Source organism: Grus americana, chromosome 26, assembly GCF_028858705.1.
Source record: "Grus americana isolate bGruAme1 chromosome 26, bGruAme1.mat, whole genome shotgun sequence".
In the NCBI taxonomy this organism is placed as follows: Eukaryota; Metazoa; Chordata; class Aves; order Gruiformes; family Gruidae; genus Grus; species Grus americana.
In genome coordinates this window covers 6,010,591-6,022,899 of record NC_072877.1, presented here as the reverse complement: position 1 = coordinate 6,022,899, position 12,309 = coordinate 6,010,591, and the positions used below count along the sequence as shown (strand labels likewise).

At 56.1% G+C, this 12,309-nt stretch overlaps 1 protein-coding gene across 1 annotated transcript; it reads right to left on the bottom strand.

The window, feature by feature from the left end:
• Positions 1 to 431: 431 nt before the first annotated feature.
• MXD1 (MAX dimerization protein 1) lies at positions 432 to 11,519 on the bottom strand. Its single transcript, XM_054804402.1, has 6 exons — positions 11,333 to 11,519; positions 11,125 to 11,224; positions 7,998 to 8,027; positions 5,334 to 5,448; positions 4,310 to 4,469; positions 432 to 4,222 (listed from the first exon to the last, which is right to left on the bottom strand). Exons 1-6 carry the CDS (start codon positions 11,403 to 11,405, stop codon positions 4,032 to 4,034), a joined length of 669 nt encoding a protein of 222 aa, XP_054660377.1. The 5' UTR covers positions 11,406 to 11,519; the 3' UTR covers positions 432 to 4,031.
• Between the last annotated feature and the right edge of the window lie 790 nt (positions 11,520 to 12,309).

Sequence of the window (12,309 nt, the reverse complement as noted above, 5' to 3'; positions counted from 1 at the left end):
CAGCACACATCCTTCCTTGCCGCAGGCACCGGCTGTTCCTTGTTGGAGGCAGCTGCCTGTGGTAGCCCCTTTTTTTTTCCTCTCCTAGCCCAGCTCCCAAGTACAGGCAAGCACAGGCAAATCCAGAGCTCAACCTGCCGAGGGACCCTTGGGGTAAAACCTCCCCACGGGGAGAGGCCTGGGGGGCTCCGGACCCTTCCCGGCAGCGAAGCTCTGCCCCATCAGGTGCCAAAAAAGGGATGGGGAAGGGCGGGATGGAGGCGGCCTCCCCCTCAAATAAAAGCGATGCCAACAAGGTGCCCGTGCCACCCGGCTCTGCCCCGTCCTGGGGGGGGGTCCGGGTCCCCCCCGCTGCCACCACCTCCCCTCCCAGTGAGGCCCCCAGCAGCCTCCCACTCGCTTCCCGAGGCAGCGGCCGGCACACGCTTCTCTTTCGTAATGAAATAATTTATTTTCTAACAGTTGAACAATACAGAAGTATCCATATACACAGCAAAGGTCTTCTAAAACACATAGTTTCTAAAAATGCGTGTGCTAACTGTAATAAAAAGCACCATTAGATGGTTTTGACACAGGGTTCAAAATGGTATTTACAGCAGGAACCGAACGGCTGGAAAAAGAATTCATATTCTCCCGTCTGCCGCTCCCTGGCTCTGGACTGCCCAAAATAAAGCCGATGCCAGAGCGGGTTCGCTTCTCGGGAAGCAAAAGGAAAAAAAAGAAATGAGGAAAAAAAAAAAAAAAAGATGGAAAAGCGCAAATAAAACGTGTCAAAAAAAAAAAAAAAAAACCCAAACCAAACCCCACTGCCCAGATGATTCTGGTCGGGATGTTTTGGATGGTTGGCATGCCGCTAGGCCAGAGAAATTAAAATGATGAAACAAACCTCACGGGTTTTGGCCGGTGCCACGGCGGAGTGAGGCCGTGATGCTTCCTGGGGAGCAAACACGGAGCTGGGCTACGGCAGCTTTCCTCCCGGCACGGTGCGGCGTCCGGACCTGAGACCTGCTACAAATGAAGGCGGGCGATGCCCGAGCCTGTTGCTACGCCGGGGGGGACACGCACAAGTGGGGGAGCAAAGCACCGGGGTGGCGATCGGCTCCGGAGGGTTTCGGATAGAGCCCCGTTCCCGGCAGCTTCCCATTCTCCGCCTGGACGTGGCTCCCGTCTCTCGCCACCCAGGGACAGCGGTTGGGGATCTGCCCTCTGCAAGGAAAAAGAAAACAAAAACAACCCCAAAAAAGCGTGTTTTCGACTCACGCCCATCTGTGCAACGATCCGTTGTAAACACGGGGTGCGCGAGCGGCTCCTCCCGCCCCCTTTTTATTTTTTTATTTTAAATCACAATCTACAAAAATGTCTCTTCCTGCAGCTTATTTCTTAGGAATGCTGGTGGATCAGTGAATTCCAGGAAAAGGCTGGCACAGCCGCCGGGCACCTCGGCTGACAAAGAGACCGAAAAACCGCTGGAGACGGTCCCGGCCGCTCGCCAGGAATCAACCGTCGGGTTTCCAGCCTCATTCCAGGTTAGTGCATCGTTTCGGAGGGTTCCCGTTTCTCTTCGCCCTCGGGGGCTGGAGAGGAGCACGTCCCAACAGTGCAAAGGTCCGATAATTATTGGTTCGCATCGAGACAGGGAGAAAAAAAAAAGGGGGAAAAAATAGAACTCAAAAAGGCACAACACTGAAAAATAATAATAATTAATAATTTATGGCGAGTCAAAACCTTCAGACTCGCTCTAGCTACATGAGAACCAAAAAAAATAATCAACTGTTTTCTACCTCCTGTTGAACCCCGATGGTGCTTTCCCGACGTCTGACGTCGCCCTTCCCTGCTCAAAGGTGGGAAGATGTGTGAGGCTCCGGTGGGATTCCCGAGGCGGTTTCTGGAAGAGGGCGAGGGTGGGCTCTCGGCAAACATCTGCTGGAGCCACTGGCCTCAAAGTGCTGATATTCCACTTGCTTTTTCTCTGTGCTTTTCTTTTTTTTTTTTCTTTTTTTTCCTCTTTTTTTTTTTTTTTTTTTTAAAGTGTAGGGGTTTTGAGCTCGTGTGCCGAAGGTTGGCTGCCGGGACTCGGGCGTACCCGTGCTAAAAGCATCCGAGCCGCGGGTCAGTGCAAATCTGCCGGATGTGGGAAAATTCCGGCTGCTTTAAAAAAAAATATTAAAAAAAAAATCCCTCGTGGTTTTGATTTTTTCCCTCTTTTAAAACCCAGCAGGTGCAAAAAAAAAAAAAAAAAAAAAAAAAAAAGAGCTGAGACTTTGGAGTTTTTAGCAATCCGCTAGCCCCATCTCCCATCCTCTTGCTTCTCAAAGACTTCAAGTGATCCAAAAATAGCTTAAGGATGTTAAAAACTAACAAAAAACCCAACAACAACAACAAAAAAGAAAGTTTTATATTCATTCAGTCGTATTTTGCGGAGCATCTCGGTGGCTTTCGGCATTTTGGAAACTGCATTTCTTGAAGGGATTTGTGCAGACTGCATGCGGCCGCCCGGTTTTGTCTCCCACCGCTACGAAAAGCCCTCGGAGAGCCAAGCGGCTCCTTGCCAGGCGCCGATGGGGATGGAGCGAGAGGTTTGCCGAGGGGGCGGAAAAGACTTTCGACCGGCTCAAGGGGAAAAGAAACGTCTCTGTTAGCGGAACTCTACGTATCAAAGTTTCCAGAACATCTATAAAAGCAGCAAGTCGTAAGAACGTTTCTCTCCAGTACATAGAAAAATGAATAAATACTATTTATAGCTCACGTGTTTTCTGTACGTTTCCGTGTGCTCTCGGGTCACCGTCGGGGCGGTGGGAAGGGCTCTGGCCCTTTCTTGGCGTGTTCGGGTTTCCCTCCCTAAGGCGGCGACCGAAATCCTCCGCGAGCCTGTCTGAGCGGCCAAAAAGATCCCCGCCGGCCGGAGAAGTGCTTCGGACACGCCGGTGAAGGGGTCCCGTTGGGCGCCGACGGCCGGAAGCTGACCCGCTCCCCCTCACCGTCGGGTTATTGCTAAACTGTCGCACGATGGATTTGAACGGGGCCGGGCGTCGCTTCCGTAAAACAAATGAGGCATTGTCTTTTTTGTTTTTGTTTTTTTTTGTGCTAAAGGGATGGAGATAATCTTCATTCATCTCTCCGAGGTAGAAAAAAATTGTCCCCGAGACAAGAAGCATGAAAAGGAAATTCCAGGAGCGCTCGCCTAGAACAGTGATGTGCAGCCGCGACACGGGAGGTGGGACGTCGCACGGGACAGGGACGGGGACCGTTTGGTTTTAGGTAGGACAGAAAACTTCCCAGACCAAAGGCGTCCGACCCGAGGGTCTCTGAGAGGGGCGATGATGACTGCCGAGCCCTGCAGCCCCCCCGGAGCGGCGTTCCCCATGCGAATAAGGCTCCGGGAAGACGGCAGGGCCAGGCTGGGGTCTACGTGGCTGCGCTGCTACCCTGAATAATTAGAGTCGGCGGAGATGAGCGGCACAATCCCTGTGCCCGTCTGAGACGCGATGCGGCTGAAACACTCCGCTTGCTGCTGGTTGACTTGCCTCCGCGCTCCTCTGGATCTAAACTACCTGAGGGGCTGGCTCTGCCTTTGGATCCTCGCCCCAAAACTCTACATTCGAGCCCTGCCACCCATTACTGGGTACGTGATGTTGCTGGGCAAACGCAGAGTTGATCCGGAATACCGGGCGGTGACAGCAAGCCAAAAATCCCAGGGTTTTTGGGGTTGCTGCTACTGCTGGGATATTCTCGGGCGCATCAAAACGTGGCTGGAATGTACGGTCTCGCAGAGAGGAGTTTCCGGACGGGAAGAGAAGCTGGTGGATGCAAGTGGAGGCGAGCTCCGGGGAGCGGCATTGCCGCCTGCAGCCCCACGTGGTGTTTTGGGACTTCGGCAAAGCTTGGGTTCATTTCGGTTGACGGTACATTAATTTTTTTTTTTTTTTTTTTTTTTTTTAACGTGCAAGAGAATGGCGGGACGGTCCGGTGTGCTACCTAACAAGATCCAAAAGGGAAACAGCGACGGGTGAAACAGCTACGGGAGTTGCTTCTTACGGACCGAGACAAGGCTTGCGATTGCTCTGCGACTTCAACCTCTTCACGCCGGAGCTGGAATAACCCTCGTCGCTGCAGATGCTCTGCAGGCTCCCTCTTTCGTCTGAGTCGCTTGGGCTGCTGCTGCTGCTCCAGTCGAGGTCCGCGGGAAGGTCGTCCGTGCTCTCCACGTCCACGTCTATCTCTTCTGCAAGAGGAATGGTTAGTGTTACAACGTGGCCAGCCGGACCTCTCGCCAGCCGGCCCCGCTCCGCCCCGAGCGTGGGGGTCTCACCTCTATCCGAGTTGGAGCGCTCCGAGGAAACGGTGGATCCGATACTGTCCATCCTTATCCTCTCCATCCCCAGCTTCTCCAGCTGCCTTTTCAGGTGCCGCTGCTCCCGCTGCAGCTGGTCTATTTGGTGTACGGCTTTCCGGTTGAAGTCTTCAAGCTTCTGCAGGAGGACGAGAGAGAAAGCAGCCTGAGCTCCCCAACGTCCGTCTGCCCGTGCCCACCTCATCGTTTCTGCTACCGAAGTCATCTCAACGCAACCGCCACCAACTACTGAGGGGCTCCCCGGCTTCAGCGGGCACAGGACGTCGAGCACGCCGGTTGTACGGATGCAACTTTCATCCTCCCGTGAGCCGACAGAGGTCGAAGCAAGGCGCAAGCATCTGGCCCAGCAGTGGGGAGGTCTGGACCTGCCCCGAGGCCACTGGAGAGGGCACGGAAAGGACGGTTCCCCCCCTCCAAAGAGTTTAGCTGGAGCCAGCCCCACCCTATTTATATATTTTCAGAGTCTTTGATAACGAGGAAGTCGAACGCAGCCTGATGCCAGCGCTGCCCTCCTTATCTCTCAGCTCTGAATACGCCCAGGGAGGAGAGCCCGGCCGAGTCAGAGTCTAAAGGGCAAAGAGCGAAGTAGGAAATGCTCTGAAAAGAAAGGGAAAAAGCAGCTGTGCTCCAATCCTGCAGCCAGCCTCATCCCTAAGGCCTCTGGGCATTGCTGCAGCGTGGGGTACAACACAGAAATTCGGCTGTAGAGCGGTGCGGCCCTTGATAAGGGGAATCGCACGGACTCGCTGTGCCGACTGTGAGAGTGGCGACACTGACCCGGAGCAGCTCAACCTCCATCGGTGTTTCCAAAATAACATCCTGACCCGGCCGTTACCTTCGTCCTGCTTGAGGATCCAGATGCCCCATATGGTGGTGATGCTCTCGAAGCCAAGCTCATCACCCACCCAACGGGGATGGAGCCCAATTTATTGTGCCTCCCGCAGCGGGTGGGTTCATCAGCACCGAACGAGCTCAGGCTCACCTTGATGTGCAATTTGGCTTTCGTTAGTAAACTCAGGGTGGTGTGTCTGCTGGTCTCGGGTTCGAGCGGTACCAGCCCCTTCAGCTTCTCCAAACACAACCGCAGATGGGCACGCCTGGAAGAAGATCACACGACACGTTGAGCCTTCAGGTACCCGCTTCCCAAATGGCATTTCACCCTGGCGAGCAGAGATACTCGGGGTGGTTGGACACTAAAGCCAAACCAGACACCTTCCCACAGCTTCTGCACACGGGGCGAAAACTGCAGCCGGACAAAAGGACCTCTCCGAAAAACCCAACTCCAGCTTTGGCCAACCCCACCGACAAAACCCTGCCAGCGGCTTTCAGGCTGTCGGGCTGTTTGCTGGTGAGGAGCTGCCAAAGACCTCAATTTTTTGGGTGAGGGTATCCGCTTTTGGTCTTTCTCCTCACAAAAAGCTTCACTACAGGGATGCTGTCTGGTCACCACCTCACTCCATCAACAGCTGAAGCCGTCTGGGCTGAGGCCAAGCAGCTGTAAAGCCAGCACATCCCTTGGGAGCGCTTCCTTTCCCCATTTTTAGTAGGAATAGGCCAGTTTCAGATCCATTGCCTTGGCATGTGCGGTTCTGGTCAAAACAAAACCATGTCCCCGAGGGAACACCACGCTCCTCGGCTGCCCCAGTGCAGGAGCCTGCCAGGAATCCCTCCCTCCCTGGTTTGCGATGTAAACCACCCAGATTTTGCCTGCAGTAAAACGTAAGTTAATGCTTTATCGCTTGCATACCACTGCCGAGGGAAACCCCGGCTCCTCGAGGAAGTCCCTTTATCCGCGGATAAATGAGATGCTCCCAGCATGGGCCAGTTTCCCTTGTGTTCAGCTCTCCAGCCCCAAGATTTAGGTCACATTCTCGGGCATCGGTTGCAACACCCGCCTTTGAAATACCCGATCGACACAGGCAGCTGCAAATTGGGATTTTGCAAGTACCTGCCTATCTTGTTTTGGGGCGCGCTAGGAGTAAACAGGCATTTGCCTACACAAAGTACCCTCTGAATTACAATGCAAACAAAACACGTGGTCTTTACTCTTCGGGTAAATCCCAAACGCCGACGGGCTCAAAGATGAACCTTTGCAAAGATTATTTTCCTGAGCAGGGGGAGGAAGAGCTGCCCAGAGCGGTGCAGACCTGTCCGACTGCGCCGTGCCAGCTTACGAGTGATTTACTCGTGAGATCTATGGATAAGGAGCTGGCCCAGTCGTGCTCTGCGGGGGCTGTGGCAGCAAAATCGAAATCCTTGGCTACCTCTGCTAAAAAAAATAAATAAATACGCCTTGTCACGCTGGCCGTTCGCACCAGAAAAAAAACAACGAATGGAAAAAAACCAGCCCGCCCTGCCTAGCAGAAGTTACGCAGGGGGGAAAGTGGCAGCCACCCGCCCCGCTCGGCCAGCGCCGAGCGAGTTTCTGGATTACACAACGCCAACGCCGGAGTCAAAACTGGGGTTTCCAGCTTCGAAGTTAAAAGGCGCGGTGTCTATAAAAACGATTTTCTGCTACACTTCACCCGGCTGAAATTGCTGCCATGCTTAAAAACCCCCAGAAATCCCACTGGCTCATAATAATAAAAGAAAAAACCCCTTCGTTTCCTGGGCAAAGGACCTTCCAAGCCCATCGGCTCGTTTCATTGCGCTTGTCCTTATGCTCCGTGAGATACCCATGGTCCCATCACTCTCCCTCCCCAAGCTGCTCCTGGAGCCGGGGAGAAGGCAGCAAACTTTGGTAGAGGCCAAGATTTGCCGTCTCGACCGCCACAGGACGGGATCGGGGTCTCTCTAACATGGAGCGAAGGAAGAAGGAGCGCGTAACCTCTGTCCAGAGTGAAAGCTCATTTCTCTGGCCTGTTCGAAGGGGCGGAAAAGACAGAGCGTTTACTGCACTTGCTTGTGCAATGTTACCAACAGGATTTCGACATGGCTCTGGTCTAAACAAGGCAAGAGGGATGCAACATGAGCTTGAAGTAATCAAATGCTAATTTTCTTGGTCTTTTCAAATGAGGAATAAACATCCCTGGCCTTTTCTAACCCACGTTGCTTGGGACACGGGCAGTTCTGCCTCCAAAAGATCCAAACCGACCGAATTCACGCTGGCAGCAAGATTTGAGCCGTGTCCAAGCCACACCAAGAAAAAGAGCAGCCTCTCAAGGACACAAAGCCACCTTTCAGCCGGACGACAAAGACCAGACCACTCTGTCGCAAATAACCACGGTTACGTGCGTGCACATACCTACACCCCAACTGCAGGTGAGCAGAGAATGGCGGTCGTCCCACCGGCACGGGATTGCCCCGGGAATTGGGAGAAGGCTGGAAACCCTTCTCCCCTAGCAAGCTGAGAGGTGGGATGAAGGGTTTCACCAGCAAACTGGGAGCTGGCGGAGGAGATAAACGTCATTCCCACCTCCTTATTGCACAGCCGCTCCGGCAGCCAAGGACAGGGAAGGCTTCAAGTCCAAGTACTCACCTTGGGCGACATCAGGAACCTCCTTGGTGGCCACTTCATCCAGCCGTCCTGTCCCTTCCCTCCCGCTCCCCCCCCCAACGCCACCTTGGTTCCCCAACCCCGGTTCCCAACCCCTGGAAAAGCAGCGACTGACCCAAAGCCGGCTCCTAACAAGCCTCCAACACTGACCTGTTCTTTTCCATCTCGTTGTGCGTCGACCTGAAAAAAGAAAGAACAAGTTATTAACTCCTCCGTACGCTGCAATTAGGATTAATGCGCTGCCTTAGTAAATGATCCCCAGAAAAGTTGCAAACCTCGGGGGCTTGCAGAGCCGCTTAGTACCCTGGGGACAGCAAAAATGGCGGAAGGGACGCAAACAGCCCAGCGTGACAGAGAAGTTGCCAGATAAATGGGAATAAAAGGGTCAGTACAAGCATAATATGGGATTTTAACGCGGAGAGGATAGTGGTGGAGACGGCTCCACGGCAGCTTGGGTGCTTGGTGCCACCTTCGGGGACAGCGCACTGCTTTTTGAAGGCCGTGCAGCGTCCAGGAGGTTGCGTCTCGTGCTGGGAGCCCCAAACCAGCTCGGAACACGCCAGCCGTACAAGATGGTGACTGGGAGCCCCCAGAGTCTTGATGACATTCTTGCCTGTCTCCACCGCTCAGTCGGTTGGTCGTCTCTCAGCAAGTAAAGAAAAGATTCCCCGCGTCCAACAACGCATTAGCACCTCCTAAAGAGAGATGCCAAACCCAGGCGGGCGTTAAGTCCATTTACAAATTCCCCTGAAGCTCCTAATTTTGACAAAGCTGCTACTTATTTTTTCTCCGTTGAAACCTGGGACAGCTACACGAGGCCACGTTGCCCGTGACACCAGGACTGACACTTGGGGAAGAGCCACTTTCCTGCGCCAGGCTTCCTTAAAAGCTCAAGAGGCCACCTCGTTTTTCCTCGTTCAGGAAAAGTGTTGTTATGTGCCTGAAAACTTGTGAAAAACACCTACCGGGGAGCCCCCAGGCCCGATGCCAAAGGAAAAACAAGGGATGCCACTGACACATCAGTCAAAGATGCTTACCGGGGTCTTCCTCACTTTGCCAGTGGCATTTTGCGAGGGATCACCACCTCTCGGCGGCCACCGCAGCCCTCCCATCTTTCTAACGGGATTCATCTCAGCCCAGCTTCCCAGCTGGCACTGACTGAAACAATCTGCTCCCAAAGGCCAGCACAGAGTCCAAAAACATTTGATTCCAGCGAAGATGCTTCTCACTTAACCATTATCCTGACATGCCGGGGAACGGTGAGCTCTCCCCAGCAGAGCATCTGCAAACGGCCGGGAAGGACTCAGGTCCTCGGCTCCCGCGGGATTTCTCCTTTCAACTTTTCTCTGGCTGAAAGTCCCATGTTTTACAACGAGCCCTTCGCCGCAGCACTCGCAAACCTCGCGCAAAGTGATGAGCTGTTTGCACCCACGATTGCTAAGATTTAGAAGAAGGTCCCTCAGTTGATGGGTTTTATTTTTGGATAGCCTCCCGCTAACTGAAACCTCGCTGGTCAGCCCCAAAACTTGAGCTGATCGCGAGCGTTGCCTTCCAAACGTGGTCTTTCTTTCCTCCTGCAGACCGTAACAAAAAAGAAGGTAACGGCACGCAGCTAGGAGGTAACTGCAGCTACCCGTTCTCTTTTTAACACACCGCAGACCTTTGTTTTGCTGTTAGGATTCGCCTTAAGTGAAGAACAAGCTCCAAATCTTCCAAAAAGGAAATTCAGAGCACGCGCAGGCGCGACAAGCATCCACAAATTCACTTGGAGCCCGTTTGAGAGGAGACTGAGAGGCATCAGTGGCCTTCTGCTCCCCCGACAGCCCAGAAACCCCTGCGCAGGAGGGACCCCGGCTCGGGGAGACACCGGGATTCAGGGTCCAAATAAAACTCATGGGGCGTTCCGGGCGGTATTTATTGTTATGGCAGCTATCAAAGGTCAGCTGTCGCTGTGTCACACAGACAAGTTTGCTCCCAACCAGGAAAATGTGACATATCTAGTGACATCGCCGCGTTGCTCCTCCCTGGGCAAACAACCTAAAATAGGGTAGTGAGAAAGGAAGCGATCGGCCGCAGGTGACGTGTCGGGATGAACCTGCTCAGACTTCCCTCTGCCCGATGAAGTTTCCCTCGTAACCGTTTCGAGGGGCTGGATGTGCTGGTGCAGAGGGGGAACTCCGGAGCCAGCCCTCCCGAAAGTCAGCCGATAACTTCATCTCGATAATCCCCAAGTGATTTTAACATTATTAAAGTGACCAAATAAACCGCGCCGGGCGCTGGAAAGAAAGAATTCCATACAGTGACTCCGCTTTGACACAAGTTTCTGTTGTACAAAGCAGAAGAGTGAGCAAACAAAATGAGACACGGGAGCGTTAAGCAATTAATCCATGGGCCTGGGAGGCATAATTAAATATTCGCCGGAAAAAACCCAACCAAAACAAACCAAAAAACCCCCAGGCTGGTGGGACTTGCTCCTGCAGAACAACGCAGCTCCTCGGATCCGACTTCTTTAACTTGGACAAAAGACGTTTCAGTATTCCCGAGAACGAGCTGCGCATTTTTTAACATAATTTTTAACATATTTAACATCAGCGAGGAATAACCCGCGTCTGGATGGATTTGGGGAAGGATAATTAAGGAATTTCCTTTTAATTTAAGCGTCCAACAAAACCCAGCACTCGGCCAAAAGCGTTTGAGAAAAATCTCGCTGTCTTTAGGGAGAATCCTCACGGACCGAGAGCAGTTTCACTTCCCGAGCTTTGGCACAAGCAAAGCCCGAAATCAAAAGTCCAACTTCCACATTCCCTTCAGCGAACCCATCCGCCACGTCAGACGATTGCATGTTTCGGACCCGGGTTTGCCCAAGATGGGACGTTTCCCGTTTCCCCTCCCGTCTCACCGGGACGAACCGGGGAAGATGCCAGCCCGGCACGACCCCCATTTCGGGGTGTCGACAGAGGCGCGAAGGGGAAAGGGGTGGCCGGGTGCCGGTGGGTGGGCTGTGACGGCAGGACGGTGGCAGAGCCCGAGTGCCCGCTGACAGGAGGGTGTCCCCGTCCCCGTCCCCCCCCCAGCGCTGCCACACGCCCCCGTGACAGCAGGGCCTGACCGAGCCCCCCGGTGCCAGCAGCCCCACCCCCGCCCCCGGCCCTGACAGACCCCGGCACCCTGCCACGGCCGGGCCCAGCCTCGCCAGGCCTCGGGGCGCGTCCGCCCGGCCGCGATCGCTCCGCAGCTCCCGGTGCAGGGGACCCCCCCGCCCGGTACCGGCCGTTACCTGCTGCCGCCGCCGCCGCTCCTCCTGGCCTTGGCGCGGCGCCGCACGGCCTCCCCGTCCTTACCGCCGGGCGGCAGCGAAGCGTAACCGTGCTCGGCTTCTGCGGAGACACAACCGCGGGCCGCCCGTCACCGCCGGGCCCGGCCTGGGGCGGGGGGGGGGGGGAACACCGCCACCGGGCCGGGGGGGTGCGGGGGGGAACCGGTACCTCGCTCCCGCCTCTCCAGGTACTCGGCCGCCTCCAGCAGCATCTGGATGTTGAGGCCGCCGCAGGCCGCCATCTCGCCGCGCTGTGAGGGCCGGGCCGGGCCGGGAGCAGCGGCGGCGGCGGCGGCGGCGGGGGGGGGGGGCGGCGGCGGCGTCTGTCCGCCTCACCCGGCCGCTCTGCCAGGCCCCGCGCGCCGCCCCGCCCCCCGCCGCCGCTCATTGGACGGTGCCCCCCCCGCCGTTGCCTATTGGACGAAGGGTGAAGGAGGCCCCGCCCAGCATGGGCAGCGGGGGGAGGGCGGGAAGGGGCCGTGCCCGAGGCCACGCCCCGCGCTCGCTGTCATTGGGCGAGAGCGCCACGCCCTCCCGGCGTTGGCCCGGCCCCGAGCGACGCCCCGCCCACCCAGCCGCCGGTCTGGCCCTTCCCTTCCCGGCCGCCTCGCCCTATTGGGCGGCACGCCCTGCCACACCTCTCCCTAATGACTCACTTCCTGTCCGAGCAGCCAATGGCGGGGCGGGAACCGGAAAAGGGGCGGGGCGCTGGCCCCAGCTGGCAGCATGGGCTCGGCGGGGCGGGGGGACCGGGACCCCCCCGGGGCTGGGACCCCCCGCAGGCAGCCACCTCCCCCCCCCCGGAAGGACCTCGCCCCGGGGCAGCGACACCCCCAGGCACGGCCCCCCTCCCCCGCCAGGGCTGAGGGCCCCCCCTGCCAGGGTAGAGAGCACCCAAAGTCGTGTCCCCCCCCAAAATGGGGGCACCCCGTGCAGCACCCCAGAGCCCACAGCCCCCCCCAGACACGGGGCGCCCTCCCAGCCCCACTTCCTCCCCAAACCGATAACTGGGGGGGGGGGGCAAAAAGAACCACCCCCCCCATGCCCCCCCCCAGCACCTCCATTTTGGAGGGATTCCCTCAGCCCCCCCCAACGGGGGAGCTGGGCGTTAATTAGCAAAAAAAAGTTAATTAGCAAAAGACAGAA

Bases quoted from the DNA above. Each gene is read 5' to 3' on its own strand.
- MXD1 (XM_054804402.1), bottom strand. From the start codon at position 11,405: ATGGCGGCCTGCGGCGGCCTCAACATCCAGATGCTGCTGGAGGCGGCC. The intron at 5,449-7,997 runs GTCAGTGTTGGA...ATCTTCTTCCAG, and splicing joins AACGAGATGGAAAAGAACAG to GCGTGCCCATCTGCGGTTGT. The intron at 4,470-5,333 runs GTGAGCCTGAGC...GTCCTCCTGCAG, and splicing joins AAGCCAAATTGCACATCAAG to AAGCTTGAAGACTTCAACCG.